General features: G+C 41.5%; 2 protein-coding genes across 20 annotated transcripts in view; one reads left to right on the top strand and one right to left on the bottom strand.

Annotated features, from left to right (window-relative positions):
* The window catches only part of LOC126853381 (uncharacterized), a 372,343-nt gene that overhangs the window by 242,420 nt on the left and 106,931 nt on the right, over positions 1-22,992 (top strand). Inside the window, exon 5 of one of the 13 annotated variants that reach the window (XM_050599058.1) lies at positions 22,242-22,364. The exons of 11 other annotated variants lie outside the window; for them this stretch is intronic. In XM_050599058.1, coding sequence (XP_050455015.1) covers positions 22,242-22,262 — 21 coding nt within the window. In that variant the 3' untranslated portion in view covers positions 22,263-22,364. Of the gene's footprint in view, positions 1-8,893; positions 9,270-22,241; positions 22,365-22,992 lie in introns of those variants that run through there. One more of the 13 variants, XM_050599059.1, reaches the window with a different exon arrangement.
* Positions 624-22,992, bottom strand: part of LOC126853364 (discoidin domain-containing receptor 2-like) — a 182,037-nt gene continuing 159,668 nt past the window's right edge. For 6 of the 7 annotated variants that reach the window (XM_050599022.1, XM_050599025.1, XM_050599023.1 and 3 more), the window contains 7 exons: positions 15,859-15,964; positions 12,413-12,644; positions 7,105-7,563; positions 4,105-4,312; positions 2,945-3,496; positions 2,558-2,655; positions 624-2,260 (listed from right to left, as the gene is read on the bottom strand). In XM_050599022.1, coding sequence (XP_050454979.1) covers positions 2,093-2,260; positions 2,558-2,655; positions 2,945-3,496; positions 4,105-4,312; positions 7,105-7,563; positions 12,413-12,644; positions 15,859-15,964 — 1,823 coding nt within the window. In that variant the 3' untranslated portion in view covers positions 624-2,092. The remainder of the gene's footprint in view (positions 2,261-2,557; positions 2,656-2,944; positions 3,497-4,104; positions 4,313-7,104; positions 7,564-12,412; positions 12,645-15,858; positions 15,965-22,992) is intronic. The other variant, XM_050599027.1, reaches the window with a different exon arrangement.

Raw genomic sequence — 22,992 nt, 5'->3', positions numbered from 1 at the left:
ATATATATATATATATATATATATATATATGTATGTATGTGTGTTGTTTGTATGTGTGTGTGCGCTCGCGAGAGCCGGGCTCTTTTTTTTCATTATATCACAATGTGGTCGAAGGTCTCTCATCTTCGCGCACCCGATATCTCGAGTCTTTCCATACGTTTTTTTTTTTTTTTTTTTCAATTACGTACACATGTAGTTATTGTTGTCTCGTCCCTGTATTGTCGATTTCTTACGCTGGTAAATTCTCGATTTTCCTCGTTGCATGAAGGCGATGTCGGTAGAGATAGAGAAATAAAGTTGGGCTTATACAATCTATATTATATGAAAAATTCGTCATCGTACGAGATAATATATATGTATATTACCTTTCTGTATATATATCTATATATATATATATTCACTTTTTCGTATGTATATATATGTATATGTATATAAATTAAAGATTCGTCACGCGGGACGCTGTAAAGCGACAATAAATAATACGACGCGCGCGCGCGGTCAGGATACTGAATTATTTATGTGACATCAGTCTTGTGTGAGGCGGGATCGAAGCTCGCTATCGTGCGTTCTTTTCAATATCGTCACGTCGATCTCGTCGACGCGGCTTTTTTCCTCGCGATGTCAGGCGCCGCTGACGTTCGTTCGAGAATGCGCGAATAATTGAAAACGCTCGCTTATTCCATCAAACCGGTAATTAATTATCTTTTCGGGGAGACGTAACGATCGCGCCATCGGATAAATATCTCATCCGACCCCGGTCATTTTTTTCTTCCCCTCTGATAGTTACCGCTGGTCTCACCTCAATCGATAGCGAGCTCGATCTTGTTGCACATGCGCGCCGAACAGACCGAATCATTAACGCGACTCTTCCTGGTAATTCGTTCGAATGTGTTCGCATTTGTATATATTCTTCATAACGCAATTAAGCATCGTTCATATTTGTGCCATTCGGAAAGATTGACGGAAGGAAGTGGCATTTCGCAACCTTACACGTCTCGTTCGCGAAATTCCATTCCGAGCGGAAGAGGAGACTTGGCAGTGAAGTGCTGGAAAGAAAGATGCTGAGACTTGACTTTTAGTGTAAATCATTCGAAAAAAAAACTGAAAATATAAGAGATACTGCAATTTTTCGATGATATCGTCAACTTTCGAACGAACGAATTTCGGGAAGAGTCATATGCGCGAGGTCGCTTTACCGTTAAATTGATATGCCAATTTAATTATTAAATTCGTAGGAAGTAGATCGCTAATCTTCCTAAAAGACCTCGAGGTCGCACAATATGTCTGAAAATTCGTCGATGGCAGTGCTCGTCAAGAATAGTATTTTTTTTTTTCGCGATGAATGCGACCGCGCCGCGATCGCGTCGTTTTTCTCGCGATACGTTATAAATTCGGGAAAAAAAATATCGTCGTTGTAACAAGCAGGATTACAACTTTTTCCGCCGCGCGGTCGCTCATAGCGTTTACACCGAAATGTGTTACTTTTACCACCGGTCTTTACCCTCGAGAATTAACAACGCGCGTGTTCTCACGGTATCCTCACGGCACTGGATCTATTCTACTTTACCCCGTGTTTGCGTTCTTTCTCTCCGACGCGCTTAAAAATTGTGAGAAACGCAGATAAAGTAAAGCATGTGCAGCATGAATTTACAAAATTCGAGACTGTGAATATATAAATTAATTTTATACAAATTTCCTTTCTCAAAAAGCATTTCATAAACAGTAATGTAATTTTATCAATAAATCTTGATAAAATTTCACACATATACGAGTTAATTATTATTAAAATTAAAACAAGAATGCAAAAATAAAAATTAATTATAAGCGCATTTTTTATCGTCGCGATAATAACAAAGTAAGAATATATTATTAGTCAATGTAAATTTTAAACGCACTAGTATATGTGTGTGGTACAAATTGAAAAAAATTAATGAATTATATATCCGTTGAGCTCGCAAGAGAAATAGAACAGAACTCTTGGTTGGACCAGTGCCAGAAGACTCACTCGATCACGCGATATTGCTGCTCACAGTAACGAAGAATTCATCATACCTTCGGTTTTCATTCGCTTTCCATGAATATTCTGCATTCCTTACGCGTATCTGTGCAAGGAGTGCTCTCGGCGCTTACTACCTCTGCGTTCACGCTCGCAAACTGGTTCCGGACTCGGTGGATTCGAGTACGTCAAATTGCTGGAGCCTCGAAGAGGTGGTGCACTCATAGGGGGCGGGGGTGGCGGAAAAAAGCTCTGCAAGCATGCCTAATGCATCGGAAAAGTACATGAAACGTTGATGCCTTCGTGTCCGACAAACATTTCGTACGGTTCGAGATAAAATATTCTCCATCCAAAAATAACAAGGAAAATAACACAGTTTTCATACTCTCATTGTATTAATTTTTTAATAATTATGTCAAAGATAATGTAAACGTTGTTAAGATTTTTTTTTTAAATTAAAAAAAAATGGTGTTATATATCAAACAAATACAAAGAAAAATCGTAACTTTAAATTGAAAAGATTTTTTATATCTCTGTGAAACAAATATTTCTATATCTTACCTTTGCGCTACCCCTGGAGGAAGATTTCGAGAAAACGCTATCCTGATCACTACTTACACTAGGCACAGGCATTGGTACTGCGTAATCGTAAGTGGCATCTGTACAGTAAAAAATGTTTTCTTTTTATTGTCCCGCGTATAATATTACATGTCTTTTTATTTCATGCGACATAATGTTGCATGATATATATATATATATATTTGTTGAATAGGAGAATTGCAATTTATGCGAAATTTTGAATGTGTTTGTGAATTATAACTCTGCGCATGCAAAGGGTTATATTAAACTAAACGTAACATAATACAATTAGACGATTGTTTGACTACTTGGCGTTTGTACTTTGAAACATTACGGATACGCTGAAGAAGTTGAAGGAGCTCGACTCACCAGACTGCTCGACATTGTCATGGAGATCCTTGTTGTCTACAATAACCGTGCTGTATCCGTAGTACGCCGTATGAGGAGATGCCCGATACTTGTTCTCGTGGAAAGGTTCCTGGTACTCGTCGAGTCTGACATCGCCCAAAAGACGGTCATTGAGATCTCGCGGTAGGGTCGTGAGCTTCGTGCCGGCGTACCGGTCGTCGAGTTCCTCGACCCTATAGGTCATCAAGGACGGGTCCTTTTCCGTGGTACCGTACGCAGATTCCGGCGACAGATGCTGATGATTGCCTGACGGTATCGCGCTCTTGGCGCCCAGGGGGCTGGCAAAGTTCTTGCGCTGTCTGTGACGCGTGACTATCAGGAATATGGCAACCGCCAGTAACAGGATTACGACGGTCAAGACGCCAATAATCACAGCCATGTAAGTGGGATCGTCCTGCTTAGCTACTGGAACTTCGGCTTGCAGCGGATTGTCGCGAGTGTGAGTTATAACTGGCAATCGCGGGGCCACGGTCGTGGGTGGTGTTTCTGGAGTGAAGTTACCGTGAGCAATGTCTGCAACACGATAGAAACACGTGTTCCTGAATGCGGCATGTTTTGGTGCTAACTTTGATGATATTCGAAAATTAATCAAAAATACAAAATCGTAATAATAATACATAATATAAGCAATAATGCGATTTAAAGTTTGCGAATCGTATTTTTACGCAGATATACAAGTGCTATTAATTAATATCTTTTTGAAATTAAATGTTAAAGCATATTTATCTCATAAATTGAAATTCAAATTGCATAACAAAATTTCTCCAAATTATTTTATATATATATATATATATATATATATATATATATTTCTGAATATTAATATTTATTAATATTATTTTTCATGAATATATTTAAAATATTTAATATTATTCAATTTTTTATTGCGTATCAGAATATTTTATTAATTAAACAGTTTCTTTATAACATATTAATTTTTATATTTTATAAAACGCTAACTATGCTGGAAAAAGTTTCGATCATTACGAGAGATATCTTTCGAGAGAAATCATTTCCGCTTATGTGCGACTTGATAGGCGTGTCGTCACGATTTCGAACTTTCTATTCGCACTGCGAAGGCAAATCGAAGAAAATTGCCGAAGCCATGCATTGCCACTCACCGGAGTCAAAGGTGACTTCGCTGATCATAATCCATCGCGACGCGAAGCTGAATCTTAGCTTGACGAACTTGCCGATCCGATGGTGCAGTTTGATCGTGATATTCCTCGAGTATTCGAAGATTCTGTCCTCCATATAGGTGTATACGATCGGATCGCCCGTGTAATACTTGCCACCGATGCTAAACATGATGCTGACTTCAGAAAATACCTGAATCATAAAAAAAGAGATACAATGTTCTCGAATGAATAATCTCCCGACAGGCATTTTACTACATTGTGCGCCGTTCTGGACTATCGAGCTTGATTAACGCAGACAATTCGACCTATCAGATAAGCGCTATGTATTTAGAGTTACCGTGCGGAATTAATTTGATCGGAAGCATACTACTAGTACTCGATTACGCTCGCGTAATCAGTATTATCGCCGATATTACCATAGGTAACAGATAACTAGTTAACGGTGCGTCGGGATGTGACATCGACGGTTTTGATTATATAGAGTATATCTCACACGGACACGTTTCGGAGAACGAGCGAGGACGCGTGGAATGCTAATTTCATCCCTTCGAAGGTGCAAGACGATTCAGCTAAGGGAATCCAAGTCGTGAGGCGTGTGAAGCGGACGGAGGATAGAGAGCGAGAGAGAGAATATGGAACTAAGACAGCATAGGAGTTAGGGACGATGATTACAAAGCCGAGATTATCTAACTCCCTTAGATCCAAAGACGGAAGCGTATGGATTTTCGACGTACTGAAGCCTACCGCCCGCGGATGCGCCGGGAGAATGAGGGAAGTCGACGTAGAGGAAGTGGCAGCCGTGAAGCCGTGGAACGAAAGATGAGGAGGGGAAGGGAAGGGGAGCTGGCGATGCTTTGAGGCGCTGTCTTTCGTGGAAGACGTGTCCTATCCGCGCGAGCGCGCGCTTGTTAATAGGAGAGGTCGTTTAGGGGTAGCTCCTGCCACTCCGCAACCCCATTCGCCGAACTGTCGACTTGCCAGACTGTCGGTATTGTATTTGAATACGTGGTGTATCTGCTCTCTCGGTCGTCGCTTGCTGCCATTGTATGCTGGGGAGAGAAAGAGGGAAAGAGAGCATCGCGTCCTGTTCTGTTCTCGATATATCCCTCTCTGTTTTACTCCCTCGGGTCTTCATCTCTTTCGATCCCTGTTCCGTAAATCTCTCCTCCCGTTGATCTCTCTCTCTCTCTCTCTTTCTCTTTCACGAATCATTGCGGTTGCATCTTCAGCCTTGACTGCTACTCGTTGTCGGTCTACCCCATGGTTCTCCAGTCGGCTCGATCGCGGGCACACAATCGAGCTCGAGCCGGGTAATGAGACGCTCTATTCAGATAAATCTTGATACCGGTAGGAGTGTTTCGCGGCTCATTATACTGAGATTTCCGCGCGGAATAACGATGGAGCGCAAAATTTTCATGGCTAACTGTCACGCATATTAAGTTTCGTAACTTCCTCGCGCACGGCGAACATTATGTAACTGTTGACACCATGCATATTAACTCCCTGCACGAGTTTCTACACAATGACAAATATACAAAGAGTAATTTAATTGTACTATTAAAAATTGCTATTATATTTTTTTAATTATAAATCAGAATAATTTTTTTTTTTCGTGTAAAGAAATTATGTTTGATGATTCTTGGCCGTCAAATCTATCTTCGGTCTTCGGATTTTTTTTAACTTAAAAACCAAATATATTTCAACATACAATTTTTTTATTTTTGTATGTTTAATCCGAATTTTCCTGGCTCGAATAAAATTTTCATACAGTGAAATCTCTGATTTGTGACGAGACGATTTGAAATTAGACATTTTTTATCGTATTATATTTATCACTTAATTAACTCCAATAATTTACTATCAATGAATGTAATCGAGTGGTATAATTTACTGAGTGGTTTAATTTACAAAGCTGACAAAACAATTTTCTGTCACGATTCGCGAATTATTTTCAATTTGCTCGTTCAGTTTTGATTGGAACTCTTCCTTGAAACATTCCGCTCCGTTATCTCGAGCGTCTCGAGAGTGCCGAATTATTTTATTAAAATACATCTCACTGCCGTTAGAGCCGAGTGTTCAGCGAGCCATTATGTAAACACTCGGGCGTAAAAAGATCGTAGGGGCGAAAAATTTTCACGAAAAAACTGACGTCTCCGGCAAAGCCGCGGCCACCGCGCAGCCGCTTCAAGTGAAACGAGGATCCAGCAACCCGCGAGTCGTTTCCTTTTTCTTCTTCCGTCCGTTTCAGCCGAACCCAGGGGCTAACCGTTGTTGCGCCTCGTTACCCATCCTACGTCCGACCTTGACTCCGACGTGAAAACTGGATTTCGTGCCGTATACATCGTCTCCTCAACCTCACGACTTCTTTTTTTCTTTTCTTTTTTTTTTTATTCTCTGGGTGTGGATTAAAGGCTGGCGGAGGCTCTTCGCGCACATTTTGCCGCGACTGTCCGCCTTTCCTTTTTGCGCCTTTTTCTCCGTTCTCCGCCAACCGTCTACTTTATTCAACAGCCGTTTCGTTCTCACCGGCAAGTCACTGCCGCAAGCCATTCCAATTTCCTTTCTATACGGTACGCATATCCATTTATAGTTTTTCTTGTTTATTATCGTACAAATACGTACAAGAAACAGTCGCTCTGGTTATCTTATTAGTCGAAGTGTATAACAAGATATATGATAAATGAACGTACGTAGCTAATGACAGTGGCAGACATCTCGAGAATCTCGAGATCGACCATAAATCAGTCACAATCATAAATCAGTCTCGAGCGTGTTTTTCTAAGACTTTAAAATTTATCGTGAAAAATATATACATGCAAGTAAATAACGAAAAAGATTAGGTATGCTTCCACGGAAATGTAAGTGTCGAATAACCATCTACATAATCCACAATTTGCACCCACCTTGATTTTGTATCGTAAATTTATAAATTAAATCTCTTAATATAAAAAAAAAAAACATGAAACCTTGAAGAAATCTTACCTGCACGTCCTTCGTGAATTGATTGTTGCAATAGATGTGAACAGCCGAGAACTCTCTAACGTGGTCGAATTCGAATTTGACCTCGAGCGGCTGCCCGGACCTTGTATCGTTCTTCCAACCGACCCATCCCTGACTTCTGTCATAGGTGTCATAGTATCTTATCTTAAAGTCGTCCGGTCCGATTTTGCCGTCCGTCAGTTGTCCCAAGCCGCGAAGAAGCTGTCCGTCCCAATAACCATCGTAAGTCGCATCGAAGAATTCCCAGTTGTTGCGCTTGTCACCTTGAGGCATCGAGTACGAGACGATGCCGTCGTTCCAAGGACATCCGTACAATTCAACGCGCATGCAAACGGTGCGACGATGATAACTATAGGGTAGGAAGCGAATTTTGCTCGCCCATATCGGTGGCTCCAGTTCCTTCTTCGATTCCAGATAGGTATTTCTATTTCCTTCGATAACCTGAACAACAAGAATATTGGAAATTGATTTTTAGTATCGTCGAATCTCTAATATTTTCTACAAAAAATTTCGTACCTTATTTCAATTCCCTCTTTAACATATGTTAAATATCAGGGAGCTAAATACCGAGAGATGCATAAAAAAGCTTCGTACCGTTAGAAAAGCGCAAATTATTCCAACTTGTATGCAAACGATATATATATATATATATATATATATATATATATATATATATAGATATAGATATGTATATCAGATAGTGATTGGTAGAACGGAATATAATACGATGTGTTCAAATGATAGTATTCATGCTACGCGTCATGTTAAGTTATCAGTGAATAGATAGACGCGGGGTTTCTCCGATGCCTGATGAATCAGCGTCCATGTAGCATCTTGACCCTTGCCTCATTTACGGACATTCAGACGGGCGAGATAGCGAGATTTTTCGCAAGCCCGTAATATAAATTGCGCCACGACGCACCGTAGTATTTCTGCGCAGCGTGATTTCAGGCTCGGCGCTCTCTCTCTCTCTCTCTCTCTCACACATAGAACAAGGCTCGTTCTATTCGATCGGTCGAGAGCGCGCGAGAGATGGCCGAATCGTATATATCGCCGGATAGAATCGAGGAATTTCTCGGACGACGTCGAGGGTAGAGGCCCTTTGGAACAAAGGACCTCTTATTTTCCACTTATGATCTTGCCAGCGCCTCCTGACTCGCTTGCGCGAGATTCTCACGTATGGTCGGTTACGTGACCGTGTAACCATCACCGTTGTGATCCCGACAGGTGCAAACACTCCTTTATTTTCTATTTCATCCCTTGTACGCTCGTACCTTCTTTCCTATTATGGTTATACTCATCCGCCGTTAATAATGTTCTATTATATTGTGATATTAATCAATTTAATACGCTTAATCGATTCTGCGTACAATACGCATGATCGAATTTATTTATAGACGTTCGTCTAGCGGTAAAAAAATACAAGCAAACATTTAATAGATATTAAAACTCTTTGAAGCACCTTTGTGAAATTCAATTATGGGTTTGTAAATTAATTATATCTGCTATATGATCAGTGAAACGAAAAGTGCTTTCTAATTTTCTAAACCAATAAACTTGATTTTAATCTAATTGGCGATTAGTAATTATAATTTCTCTATATATTATTTATAGTACCTTATTAATAATATAAAATTATTATTGCGCGTGTTTTCTCGTGATCATGTTATCTATTGTGATCCAGCAAATCGATTAGTTGCATAATAAGCTTTGCAAGAATATATTTCTATTTCTTCGTGTAATTTTATTTTTTTTTTTTTTTGTTTACTAGAAATGAACTTACGTTTGTGATGGGAAACACGTTTAAAGATGATTCTCGTGACCGCGCGAACCGGCACGTTCCGCGTCGGATGGCGCGGTAATTGGGGGCCGGTAGCTGACACCGTTTTATTTGCACCGCGACACGGTACCTGATGTTTAGCACTTTGAAACGGATGGTACCAAGGCGTCGGATGGGCAAATACAATGAACCGACACGTGAGAAATTTTCTGCCAGGCGACGGAAGCATCGTGGGCGTTTCCGGAGGTTGACAGTTACGTGTATAGCTTTGCAAAAGTGTACGTAACAGCAGCCTGTTTCCCCTTGATGATTGTACTTAGAGTAAGAGTTATTTTTATACGTCCGAAAGCGAGCAGGGGAGCTTCCATTGATTTACACGAGTCTTTAATCCTAATATCTTAATATATTGCGTTATTAAACTAAAATTTATTACGAAAATAAAATATATAAAATATTAAAAAGAAAAAAGAGAATCAGGAGAAAAGAGTTTTAAGATAAATAAATATATAGCATATATTGTAGGCTTTTCTTTGGCTCGCTATGTACACGCTAATGTATATTGCAACTTTTTAATGTTTTCATGATTTATCTGTTATGTTTTTTTTTTACTTTTCATTCAAAAAGATTTCATCCACTGATATGAAATTTTTCGACTCGGTTGGTGAAAAGTAGACTGGACGATACTTTCATATCGCCGCTTATATCGCTCATGATTATTTTACATGCCAAGTTTCGTTGACGCGTGACGCGACCGACCGTGCCATCGAATCTTTTTACGAAGATGACTCACACGAAATACGGTGGTCGGTTTCGCGTGCGGTGCCTGGCGCTCCGGGAAGGTGCGGCGAATCTTAATTCCCGAAAGACCCGCGGCATCGAGCGAGGAGACCAAATTACGACGGCATTTACGAGCCGTTGAGACGTACGCCAGGAAAAATAAGTAATCCTGATATTTATCTTCGCGCCTACGCGCGCTGCATACCGGCCCGCATGCGGCGCGCTCTCTGTTTTTATCGCGAAAGACTTTTCTCAAGCACCGCCGCGCCGCTTGTCAAGGCGAACGATCGTCTCTCAAATTATTCCTCGACCGTTGCCACTCGCTTTCTCGTCACTCTTTTCGTCGTAGGCGAATTCCAACGGGCGACTCGAAGTGGTGTGAGGACAGAACCAACGCCCATTTTATGTTAATATTTCTTGTATGTGTTGCTCTTGGATCGGCCGCGGTAGGCTGCTACCGTCAGTAGCTGAACCGTCTTAGAGGCGGCGTTGATGGTTACGTGTCGTCGCGGAAAGTCGTGAAAGATAAGACATCTTATGTCTTAATTTAAGAGGAAACGCCCAATGGGCGGTACAATGTGATTATATGAATTTATGTATGATAAATATTACTGTCACTTGTGTGGCTATGCTGATATTTTATAGTGATATTAATATCATAAATTACGGCCAACTATGGTCAGTGATGTTGCCGAGAATATAAAGATAAAAAATGTACGTCGTCCATTATTTTATCGGGAATATTAAAAGGAATTATTTTATTTTATGACGTTTTTCATTTAATAACCGTTGCATTTCGAAATCATTGGCCATAAAATATGCGTGACGACAGGACCACATGGTTTCTACCGACATCGTCCATATCGGATCGGGTTGTTAAGAAAGATTATGCATCGGATAAGCCGGGTGTCGTTGTGTAATTAAGCGAGGGACAACGCGGGGCGCACAGCGGGAAGAAGAGACACAAATTTCTGCAGGTTTATCCCTACCGCCACTATTTTCTGGGTGGCCCCTTCCGTTCTCTAACAGGTACATCGCGCTACAGGCGAATTATACGAGATATGCAAATATCGCGAAATAAATCATATTTTTCAAGTGTTTTATTTTTTTACGGGACTATTATTTGACTTGTGCTATGCGCAAATCAATAAAAATAATTGTCACGCATAGTTCTTGACATTAAATTTGAAATTTTTTTCTTTATGAAAATGTAGAATAAATATTACTAAAATAAAATTAACGAATTTTGCATTAAAAAACTTTTATAATTTTTTTTTTTTTTTACTACGTTTATCAAAATATGAGAAAAATCAGAATTACATTAATATTTCATTCAGTTTTTTGATGATTTAAATTTTACGATATCAGTGTCGGGTACAAATGTTGACAAGACATTAGAAAAATTGTATAATCATTATAATATCTGATTAAAATACATATATTTGCTGATTCACTTTGAAGAGTACGTAGATGAAAATGTTAGAATTAAGAGTACGTAGTCTCCGCGCGTGTCAGAGAAATAATATACGTAAAAGCAAACGGCTTTGTAACTTCATGCAAATGCATCTCGAGATCGTCCTTCCTTTCGGGTTCGGCCTTCATAGAATACGTACCGAAGGATTCGCGACAGGTACGTCTATGTAGGTGAGTTGGAATCGTCTAACCCACGTGCACGCTACGACCTTCCCTTCCCTCATTTTATTGATCCACCCTGCTATACAAATAAGCTCGTAGCACCACCCTGCCCGCTAACTCCCAAGGAAAGTTACTCTGACGCGATCGGACGCTCGTCTCTCCTTCCTTTCGTCGTTTCGGAAATCGATGACATTCCTCGGCGCGAGGCCGTTCGCTCGTTTGAGGTATATTTTCGAGAGGCAAAGTGCAAGCAGGCAAGTGCGTTAAATAAGTAGCGTGTACCGAGCGCTGACATGAGTGACTTTACGAGATGCACGCGGACGTTTCCTTAATTTCGCGCCGGATAGTCTGGCGAAGATTCACGGACCGCACGTCAAACTTCACCACTTTCGCCGGAATTCGCGGGAACTTGCGACTATGCGGAGTTTATTTTCGTCGAGTGAGTAAATCGCCGGCAGCGTGTGATTATTGCGGGTCGACGCTAATTAAAGACTTGGGTTCACGGTTACCAGTATATCTGTATATAAATTACATCATGCATCCAGACTTTCCAGTGTGGCGTATTACATTGAAGATTTACGTCTTGTTAACGTCATCCTTTAGTTACTGTCCGCGGTTACCGCTGCAAATCATTCTCAATAATCTGCGCGCGCTCGGCTTTATGCGTATTGCCCGCGACTAAATTTAACCGCGAGACTTTGTCTGTATGTATGTAACTCTTTCTCGCGGCTTGGATTACCGTATCGAATCGTTCGGCGAAATGTCTCTCTATAAGGTTTGCACGATTAAATCGATCGTGGCAAATGGCGCGACTGGATATATCCAGGACAGTAAATTATGTATAATAAATTTTACTTCTCAAACTACGCGCTTGACAAATCTTTCTATATCTTCCAATTTGCTACATCACGATCTATAAATACACACATTGATTATGCCATTCTATGTCACACTATTCTGGGATACTCCTGATCTCGATTATTTTAGATTGCTATTGTTTTCAATTATCGACTCCGATAACCGAGACCTTAAATCTTTTATTTGACACGCTAGTCGATCAATATTCGCATAAAAAAAAGATTGAATGATTAGACTCACCTCCTCGCCACGAAAGTCTCTGTAGCGGACCCACTTTCCCAGCTTCGGTCTCCAGTATTCCAGCATGTATGCCTCTGAAAACTCGACGCCCTGGCCGTTGCCGAAGCGACCCTGAGTACCAGTCGCTGTGATCATGTGCACCGTGTGAAGATCGATTTCGAGCCACTCGCGCGGCTCCGCCGTGATCTGCTGCTTCGGACACCAGGCACCTCCGTGGCTCTCCTGCTTGAGCCTGGAAGAATAAATATTTGCTCTGGGATTACGGATCTTTATTTTCTCTTTCCCGCTTTCTTATCGCGCTACGATCGTCGAGGGGAAAGAGAGCTTCTTCTCTCGAGGGGAAACCCTCGTGAAAAGGAAAATAGTCGCCAAACGCGCGCTCTGAACTTTCCCGTCTCGCGGATGCTTTTACGGATTCATACATTTTTATCTGCATGTAAATTCGAGAGATTTACCGTATTTCGTTTCGCGATATATTCTTCGTTTATAGTTTTGTATCAGAGCGTGTAAAGGAAAATGGCATTTCAGAATTATGTAAACATTACTGAATACGAAATGAATGGAGAAATATAATGCGACTTTGTAATTTTTAAGTTTTCTTTTTAACATTCAGGATTGGTAGTTCGTGAAGGATTTACGTCTGCATCCGTTGATAAGAAAATCGTTATCGCGGTCGTAGCAAAACAGAAGAGTTCGGGCGGAAACACCGACATCGCTGCTCGGAGGAAATCGTATAAATACGTGATCGGCCGCGTGTCTGATGGATAACCGTCAGCTCGCCAACGCGCGATACCGAGTGAAATTATAATTTATCGATCGAACCGAGTCCCCGGATGACATGAATTAAAGATGAGCTGGCACCGTCGCGGGAACAGCGACGAAGCCACTTAGAGCCGACTAATAATTGTATTCGCAGATACCTTTCGCGGACTCGTCTGTGGCATTAAAAAGCTCTCCTTCTGTCTGCGCTGATACGGCCGTGAAATATGCACGTGTTGCCGCGAACGATTTCACGATTCGTAAATTAAACCGATAAGAACGAATCTGTTTCAAATACTTTCATGATAAATTACTAAGCCGACTAGTCTCGTTACGATAATCCATAAAATTGTTTATCTCTTAAGGATTTATTAATAAGATTAAATATTTATATATCGAGTAAGGGGGAATGCAACGTGAATTTTTTCATCGCGTTTATTAACCGTGAAAAGTTTATGAAAGCATTTTCTCGAGAATTTCAAACGGGATTCTCCACGAATCTTACACGAAGATATCTCGCATGCGAAAAACAGGACGAAAATTGTTCGCCGAAGAAAAATTTAAGGGAAGAAAAGAAAAAGGTGGAAGACCGAAGAAGCGGGTGGCGGAGCCAAATGAATCCGCGGCGGAACTCATGTACGCGCGTCGAGCAAAAATTCTCGCGCAATAAAGAGGTGGAGCTACCGCTTTCTGAAGTGTCAGAACTTTAAGTGTTGCTTTGACGTTGAAGGCAATAAAAGCGGTCGACCAGGGGGGCTCGCTGTGTGTCTTTAAGGGCACCTTCCGACATGGTTTGGCAATGCAAAAGAGAAAGAGAGAGAATACTTTGCAGCAGCGTGAGAAAACAAGAAGAGAGAAAGAGTGGAAGAACGAAAGAGAGAGAGAGAGAGAGAGAGAGAGAGAGAGAGAGAGAGAGAGAAGCAAAACGCATATAGAGCGAGTAAAAGAAAGCGCGAGACGCATGGATGGAAGCGGCACGGATGTGGGAAGGAGCGCGAGCGAGAAAGAGAGAAAGTAATAATATTCTACCACCGCGAAAGATCATAACTCATAGCCCATTAAGAGACCTCGAACTGCCCGGCTGCCACTTTGATACAGTTCGGGGCATCAAAGACATTCCGCGTGCACGGTACTCTTGGCCCGCGATAAATCTCTAAACGGGCGATTACGCCGACTTGGACTGCGAGCTGCCACGTCGGCGGAATCGGAGCGCATCCTTAGACGGAGGGGACGATTATCGAGAGAAATGGTTTGTCGGACGAGAAGGATGCGCGTCGCTTCGAGATCGGACTTGGGAACTGTCTGAAGAGAAATGATTCGTTGCTAAGGTGAATAGGATAGTAGCTTCTAACAGTGCGCCTTATTGAACGATCGAAAAAATTTCTTCTAAAGAATATTATTCCACTTTTATACATATCTCGTGTGTTTGTCAATTTAAATAACAATACAAATAAAAAATAAAAGAAAATTATTAGGGTTACAGGATTTGTCTTATAAAAAAAAAAACTGCTTTTCCGATTACAATATATTCGTGCAATATATGCACATCGAAGTATTTTAAGGTAAGCGGATAGGTAAATAGGGTATTCGATTCGTGAAGCCCGCAATATCACGAAGCCATGAAAATACCATGGAAGAAGTTCTAGTCGACAATGCGGTCTGGAGGAACGATATCGATGCTGTTGCAGCGAAGGGGCCTCGCATGACGCGATCGATTATTATCACCGACTTTAACGCATCTTTATTTTATCTATTAACTGATGATTATCCCGTGCCTCATGAATAAACTCGCGATTAATTAAACGCATTAATTTATTTCATATTCGCGCTCCGATGATTGATTAATAGTGACGAGTTGATTACACTGCGCGGAATATTGAAAATTCACGCACGGCTCGGTTAATGCAACAGAATTTCAATTACGGGCGAAAGGGCACCGGTGGAGTTAATGTCTTGCGCGAGTGCGAGTTTATTAGCGCTGTAGGTGGTCCCGATGATTCTCCTTGTGTTTGGACATCCGTCCCTCGTCGTGTGCTGTTCCCCGTTTGTCTGCCGCGTTGCGCGTTTGTCCCGCCGGAATGGTAATTAGCTGACACGCATAATCAAAGGAGTATGCGACGGGCACGTTAACGACGTCTAAGAGCTTTGGAACGGCCGATACAAATGGCTCCGGGACGATGCGCGTCATTAATCCTCATTGCGGTTTGAAGGCCGAATTAGAGCCGAGTTGCAGTTTAGTAGGGCTGTGATTAATATACGTTGTGACCGGTCGATCATCGACTATCTCGAGGGCAGACAGGATGACGGACGTGTCGTCCGTGCGGCTCGTCGAATCGTTCGACTTGTGGATGATCTATCGCGTTTCCACGACCACTCTCAGCTTTCGCTGGATCGCGTCTTAAATAGCCACGAGAGTCGGTTAGAGTTCGAGTAGACAGATCGAGAATTTTTCACGGATAAGCCTCTAGTTAACGGACACTCGACGAATATAGCATCAATGAATGCTCAAGTTGATTCGAATATCGTCGAATATGCCCAACACGAATGCCGATGTATCTCGCGATGCGTACGCACGTCGCTGCGTTTTTCACGCTCCGTAACGGAGTTAATATGATCAAATTTCCGGATTTGTATCGCGTTGGATTTGTGCGCGATGCGTTGCATAAACAAATCGGTAATTCACTCACCGTGCGCGGTGCGGCCCGACGTTTCCGCTATCGAAGCTAGAGCTCGCAGTGATGTCCGCGTCGGGAATTGCGCCCGACTCCATCCCCAGGGGTGCGATGCATTGTGCTGCAAATAAAGGAAATTGCTTCAATTATACGTTTGCCTCGAGTGAGAACAAATGAACGATATAAACCTTGCGTGTAAAGCCCACTTTAGGCGATGTGTTAAAATTAAGCGTCCATACACGTGCAAGAAAACTTTAATAATCTAATAATATGGTACTCTCCGCCGCGATGCGAAATCTGAGACAGACTTTTCCTTCAACGATAATTTGTTTTCTTGGCTGAAAATATTAATTTTTATTATATATTTCTATTATTTTTAAAACATATATTATAATCTAAATTTTCACTTTCCATCTCTTTTTCGCTGAAATAATGAAATTATATTTGAAATTATAAACGGAATAAAATCTTGTAATAAAAGCTATAACTGTCAAAGAAAAAAGTTATAAGAAATTATAATAAAGTTGATAAATTATTTGTCTCGTATTAACGATACATTTTCATTAGCCTACATTTTTTCGTCGTTTATTAAAAGCTGCTTTAAACAAGTTTTGAACAAGATTGTCACGAGAGGCGTGCCGCGCATTTCGCGCTGTTATTTTCGACAAGAACTGGAGTTAATCAGGCTTTCATTATGCGTCGTGGGGCTACTTTTTTCGAGGTCAACGCCGCATACCGCGGACGAAAACGATGAAAAAGACAACGGAGGCGCCATTCCGGAGCGCCGTTTTTATCGACCAACGCAGCGCGATAATTACGACGCCTATAACGCGATACAGAGAACGCATTTCCATTTGGAGAATCGAAGAAAGATAAATACCGGATGACTTTGAAATTACATATTCGCTCTGGCACTCGCCGACGATCAAAGCGGCACTCGCGAGCGAGTGGGATATCGTTGTACCTTGAGGAGCGATCAAAGCAGATCTGTTAGCGTGGCGTAAGATCGCGTCAGGATTCTCGAGAAACGAGCGAATGATATACAGCTCTTTAGTAAGAAATCGCGGCGCTTCGGTAAACTCGATAAATCCGAGTAGAAAATTCAGCGCCGAATGACCCTAACGACAGCTGTTTCCTGAGTCATCGTCGGAACCGTCAACGATTATCGAGCTCGTTTATTCATCTAACGATCTTAAATCCACAAACTTTTCTCCCGACCGCTTCTTTCTTCATCGTCGCGGATGTCTGGCACCGAAAAGATATCTGACGTAAATAAGAGGATTGTAAACATTTCCTACATTTTTTTTCCAAACATCACCGAATACGTCAAACTTAAATGCGATAAGGAGAAGCAAAAAATTTATCGTAGTATGCAGGTGTTTGATAAAATTCTCATTCGTTTCCAGAAATTTTTAAGTAATCTTTATTAATCTTAACGCAAGATAATTGTATGTAGAATAAGAGAATAAATCTAGAAAGTATTCTTCGAGTCCTCCGAGTATTTGATTTTTTTTTTAACGAATGGAGAGAAGAGAGGCATAAGTTATATATAGTAAAATTATATTTCTTAAAAGTGATTAATGTGTTTATTAAAATTTTGATATTAAAAACTAAAGAAACATTTCTTTTTATTTAATATCTCTATAAATAATTATATTTCCTTGAGTGAACAAAAAAATCGAATCATTCATCATTCCAATATATATAAATGACGATAAAAAATCCAGAAATAAATTATAAAATTTGATTACACTTTCAACGTGTCTCGAGAGACGAACAATTACGCAGGAATTTCCGGTAATTATCGTCAAACTGTACATCGACCAAAAATAACCTCGAGGAGACCGAACACTTCGAGTTTCTTTAAAGGGGCAAAAAACCCATTCACAGACAAATAAGTCTCTAGTCATATAATCAACTCGGCGCACGATCCCGAAGATTCCCGGAGATCGATCGTCTTCGCGCCGCGCTTCTTCCGGTACGTGCCCGGTGTGGCGCGCGACGAGCAGCATCCCGGCGCGGGTAACGAGAAGCCCTTCCTCGTCGCCTCTTCGAGTAGCTGGGGTAAGCAGGCAGGTTCGATTCTCGTATTTATAGACATCCTGGAAAAGAGCGCGCCTACGGGGGGAAGAAGAAGAAGAAGAAGAAGAAGAAGAAGAAGTAGTAGTAAGTTATGCGACGTTTGGCCCGCCCCAGCCACTCATTCGGCGACCATAACTCTCGAGGAGTGACAGCTCCGAACGGAAGGGTGTGTGCCGCCCTCCGTCCGCGAGAAGAGGAAAATTGAATGCCTTTGCAACCCCACTTCGGCGCGTCCTACATTGCTCTCTCTCTCTCTCTCTCTCTCTCTCTCTCTCTCTCTCTCTCTCGTCTACTCGCCCGCACGTTTTCGGCTCTCCTCCTCTAACCGCGTCACTGTCAAACTGATAACCGCTTCTTTCCCAGAGACAGCTTCTCCACGAAACCCGAGACAACCACGAAAACGGTCGACGAACAAACCACGCCTGGAGAAGAACGCAATACGTTCGTATATACGAGGCGACGTAGATTGTAATGGAAAAATCCGTAATAAATTCCGAGAAAAATTCTTTCGCCTTGTATATCCGGTAGCGTTGCTTTTATATTTGTTGTTACGCGATAGTCTGAGATTCTTCTACGAGCGCGTATCCGCGTCTCTTCGCTATTATTTCGTACGTTCCCCTGTGTATTTCTACGTACGGATCGAGTTGATAAACGATTTTCCGCGAATCTTGAAATACCGAAATGGTAATTGAAATGTCTCGGCATTGTGTGTGAATCAGACGATTCCACGCGCTCAAGTTACAAGTTGAGACGAAGACTGTGATGAAGGCTGCGCGCGATCTGTTTCGAGAGATCTACGAATTGCGCAATATCGTAAATCTCCTCTTTACAAGCACGGAGATCTCCTTCTCTGCCGTCATTTGTCCTCTCCCGCCAAGTATTCGCATTGCACTCGAGTAGCGAACCACTCCTCCCAATGGTTCTCAAGAATGGTTCTGAATTAACCTTTAACACAGTTTAAGTCACGTCTTTATCTACCTTAAGCGAGACTTTAATAATTTAATATTTAATAATATATATATATATATAATATATTTAAAAATTTAGTATTTGATTATAGTTTGGCTATGTGAAAACTGCTCTATGGAAATTTTAATTGTTTTCTATAATTTCAAAAAATAATTAAAGTATATGATAAACGATATATAAATCTCGTTGTAAATCTGCATGCATCGTGTCTCGTATAATTTTGTTCCCATATTCTAGATGAAGTCAAAGATACCGCCTTTGATGGATGAATACGGCGTGTAATTAGCTCAGCTTTTATAATAATAGCAAAGCAAATTGCACAGAAGAATCCCTCGGCAAATTAGGAGAGAAAGATGCCCAACAAAACAGGGCTTTTCTAACTCGTTGGATTTAATATTGCATCCCCTTTCTTTGTTAATTCCAGGATTATTATTAATGACGCGCCGCACCAAAGTCGCGGCCGGCTCTCGCTACGTTCGCTCACACTTCTCTCGTCGAGCGCGAATGTAAATTAATTACGACCGGGACTCTTTCACGGAAAAACATATTAAAATTTCCCATCTCATTGCAGCACGATATTAGCGCATAAATCATGATTCGCACTTAATCCTTGCGTTAACTCAATCTTCTTTTTTTGTATGCCAAAATGTCTCGATTAATCATAATGTACGAGTTGCCTCTTGCGCATATATCAAATTATTCTATTACGAAAATTTATCGTGTAAGTGAAGATGTTATAATAAAAATAAGATATTAAGAATCACTTGCAAAATATGCTAATAGATCGTTGAAGAAAAAAAATACATATTTTTTTATGATGGACACATACATGTGGTGCATACGCATTAGTTTTATCAACATGCAACATCGACATTTAATTCTGTTCGAGTTTCTTAAGTAACATGTAACTTGGAAATTATTTAGAGAGTGGTGTGTGTGTGTGTGTTAGCGATAATCACCTTCTCAGTACGGCTCACGGCGACGGTAGTTTGTTATGTTTGTTCAACGAAATTAGCAGGATAACCTGCCGCAATGTTTTCCTTTTCGAGTGCAACATCGCGCCCATTTTCCGACACATCGGCGAAATTAGAATGAATGTTTGTTAGCGTCGACCTCGAAAGAAGTTTGTGGCTCGCCGTCCCTAGGCAGCGCATTGTACCCTTTCGTACGGTCATGAAGGCCGAGATGGAGTTTCCTTGGACCTTCTGGGGAGCCATTTTCGCCTCTTTCAGAGAAAACAAACATTCGTTCTAAGCAGAAGGTAACTTGCCTCGACGAAAATGCGCATGCCCGTCCCCCTGGCGCCGCGACGACTGGCAGAACGGAAGTACTACTTTTACACGACCCTTTCGTCCCTCCTACTCCCCTGAAGTTTCTCTTTTTCTCTTTCTCTTGCCCTTTCTATCCTATTCACCGTCTCTGCTCCCTTCTCCGCGGCCGTTTCACCCTTGAAACCCCCTCAGGCCGTTATCCACCGTGGACTGAAAATCACCGTCTCGAGTTGCATGCGTTACTTAGACCCCGAGAGTCGAAAGTGCAACCCTTTTGTACGTGGTTTCTGCCTTCGTGGCCTGGATTTATCAAAACTAACCAGTTTTATTCGCTAATGTGCGACTGATGTTAATCGATATCAGAAAAGATAGAAATCAGATGCTTTATATTGAATTGTTTCTTTGTGAAACTATCTATTAATTTAAGCTTTCATTTAAAAAAAACTCAAATCAATATTAAATTATAGAAGATTTATTTAAATATCAAGTCATCTACAATTTTTGATAAAAAATAGAAAACTAATAATAATTGTATTGTTTTATAATGTATATATATATATATATATATCCATCTTTCAACAGTATTTGAATTTTAGAATTTGCGAATTCTTAATTCTTTTTTACGTAAGAATGAAGATGCGAAGACATTTGACGCGTATCATGTAAGAAAATAAATCCTTCCTTTCTCGATCGCGCCGTCCACATCTAATTCTTTCGTTCCAGTCGATGTCAGTTGCGCGAAGGGTTTTAGGGCACGAACCCTTCATGCTCGTATAAGCGGGCACGCGGTGTTTGCTTTCGTGGGTTAGCCTTATGAAAATACAGATCCGCGCGGCGGATTGACGGGCGCCCTTCGAACCCGAAAGTCGGGGATTATTACACTCGACGTCGACGTCTGACAGTTGACGTCCTTTCAACGCGTCAAGCACGAGACATCCCTCGGATTCGTTGCTCGATACATTCCGCAATGCCGCCGGGGCGCCCGCCGTCGCTCTCAGCAAAACGAGATGCGAACGGGTTTATCGCGACGCGGCAGAGACACGCGATAATCGCATTCGCTCGCGTATATATATATATATATATTCCGAAGCGACGACGCAATCGCGAGAGATATATCGCGGAAAAATAGAAGAGACGCGCGATCGTGGCAACGCGGAAAGCCGAGGATTATTTCGCTCGACGTCTCCCGCCCAGCTGACGTTCTTTCAATGTGTCAATCTTGATTCTCCCGATTCATTCTCGTTCGTCGAGAATATACTCGCGCCTCCCGCGATGAGACGCGGGGTTAAGTCGATTGCACTCGAGGCGATTTATCCAGAGTCGTTAGGGAGACGAAGAGATCTCGAGTTTGCGTACCGCGGTCGAGAACGTAAACTGTCGGGTTCTGGCGCGTGATCAAGCCGAACGACGAGATCGGTGTCTCTGCGCGAGGGTAAGAAACAGATGTCGGAATACCGGCTTGGGAATGTTTACGTCGCGGGGATTTTATATCCGAGAGACATACGATGTACACGTGCGGAAAGTGTTGGCGGTGCCTTTGTCGTACGAATAATCGCGCCTTTCAAACAAGCCCCGCAGAAGCTGTCAGCCAGTATTAATGCCTGCACCGAGCGTACAAAGGAGTGACAAGTTGTAATGATAACCGGGGTATGTTTCGATAAGTGTATCTACGAAGGGTATACGATTGTGAAAATATATTTGTGCACTCGCGCATAGATGACTATAAAAATAATCTGTTAATCCGCGCACATAGAACATGTATAATCGCTTCAATTATAGCGTTCTTCGCGAAAGGAATATCGATGGCTCAATCTGAAGGTTCTTTGCGCACAAACTTGTAATATATCTGATTCTGTTTAAATTATAGCAAAATAATAATAAAAAAAAAAAAAATACAATAATGCAATAATACATGGAATTCTTTTCAATGTGTTTTATGATTTATATTTTTGCTATTACTACTATTTATGGTGATTTAAAACGAGAGAAATTCCATATTTATTTGAAGGCTAATTTTAATTTATAATATTTTTATAATTGCATTTCGAGTTTTATGTTTATATGGGTTGGCGATAGAGCGTAAACGAGGGGCAGTAATTGCTGCATTGTTATGCTAATATGCTGAAGACTCCAATAATTTCGTCACCATCACGCTAGAGCCTAATGGATCTGTAGATAATTGGAAAGGAGGGCTAAGAGGATCAAGAAGGTAATAGAGGGATGACAATGTTATAACGCAAGAGAACTCGATTGCGTGACAGTTCTCCTCGGACACATTTCTACCGTCTGTTTTCGATGCCACAACACGTGCAACAAATGCATTATTTCTTCGTCTTATTACACACATACGCGCATACACGTACGATATGCATAACATATATTAATTTGTAATTAATAAAATCATGAATTGTAATATATTTGAATTTGCGATCTCACTTATGTTTGCCATTTATTTAGAGAACTAGTCATATCCTCGGTTTCATCATTAGCTATGCCATCGTAGTCGCCGTTAACAATGAATCTCGTGCGGAATGCGAAAAAAAAAGTGATCGTCCGCCGCACATGTGTCACGTACGGTAAATTTCGCCACGTCAGATACACACGTCCCTCCTTTGCCGAATGACGCATCTGTATAATTACCTCCTATGCTATCGCCCCGACGCCAGCACACTCGTCCACTCGTATGTATATACACGCTCGCGTTCGCCTCGCAATTACGCAACACTGAAACACGGGCGCGTTAATACACACGCGAACGACAATGGCCGCTCTCGTCTAGGCACGCGTCTACGCGTACCAATCGCCCTCGGTGCACGCGAAACCGTAC

The sequence above is a fragment of the Cataglyphis hispanica genome, chromosome 12, assembly GCF_021464435.1.
Source record: "Cataglyphis hispanica isolate Lineage 1 chromosome 12, ULB_Chis1_1.0, whole genome shotgun sequence".
NCBI classification, from domain to species: Eukaryota; Metazoa; Arthropoda; class Insecta; order Hymenoptera; family Formicidae; genus Cataglyphis; species Cataglyphis hispanica.
This window is presented reverse-complemented; position numbering and strand designations above follow the sequence as displayed.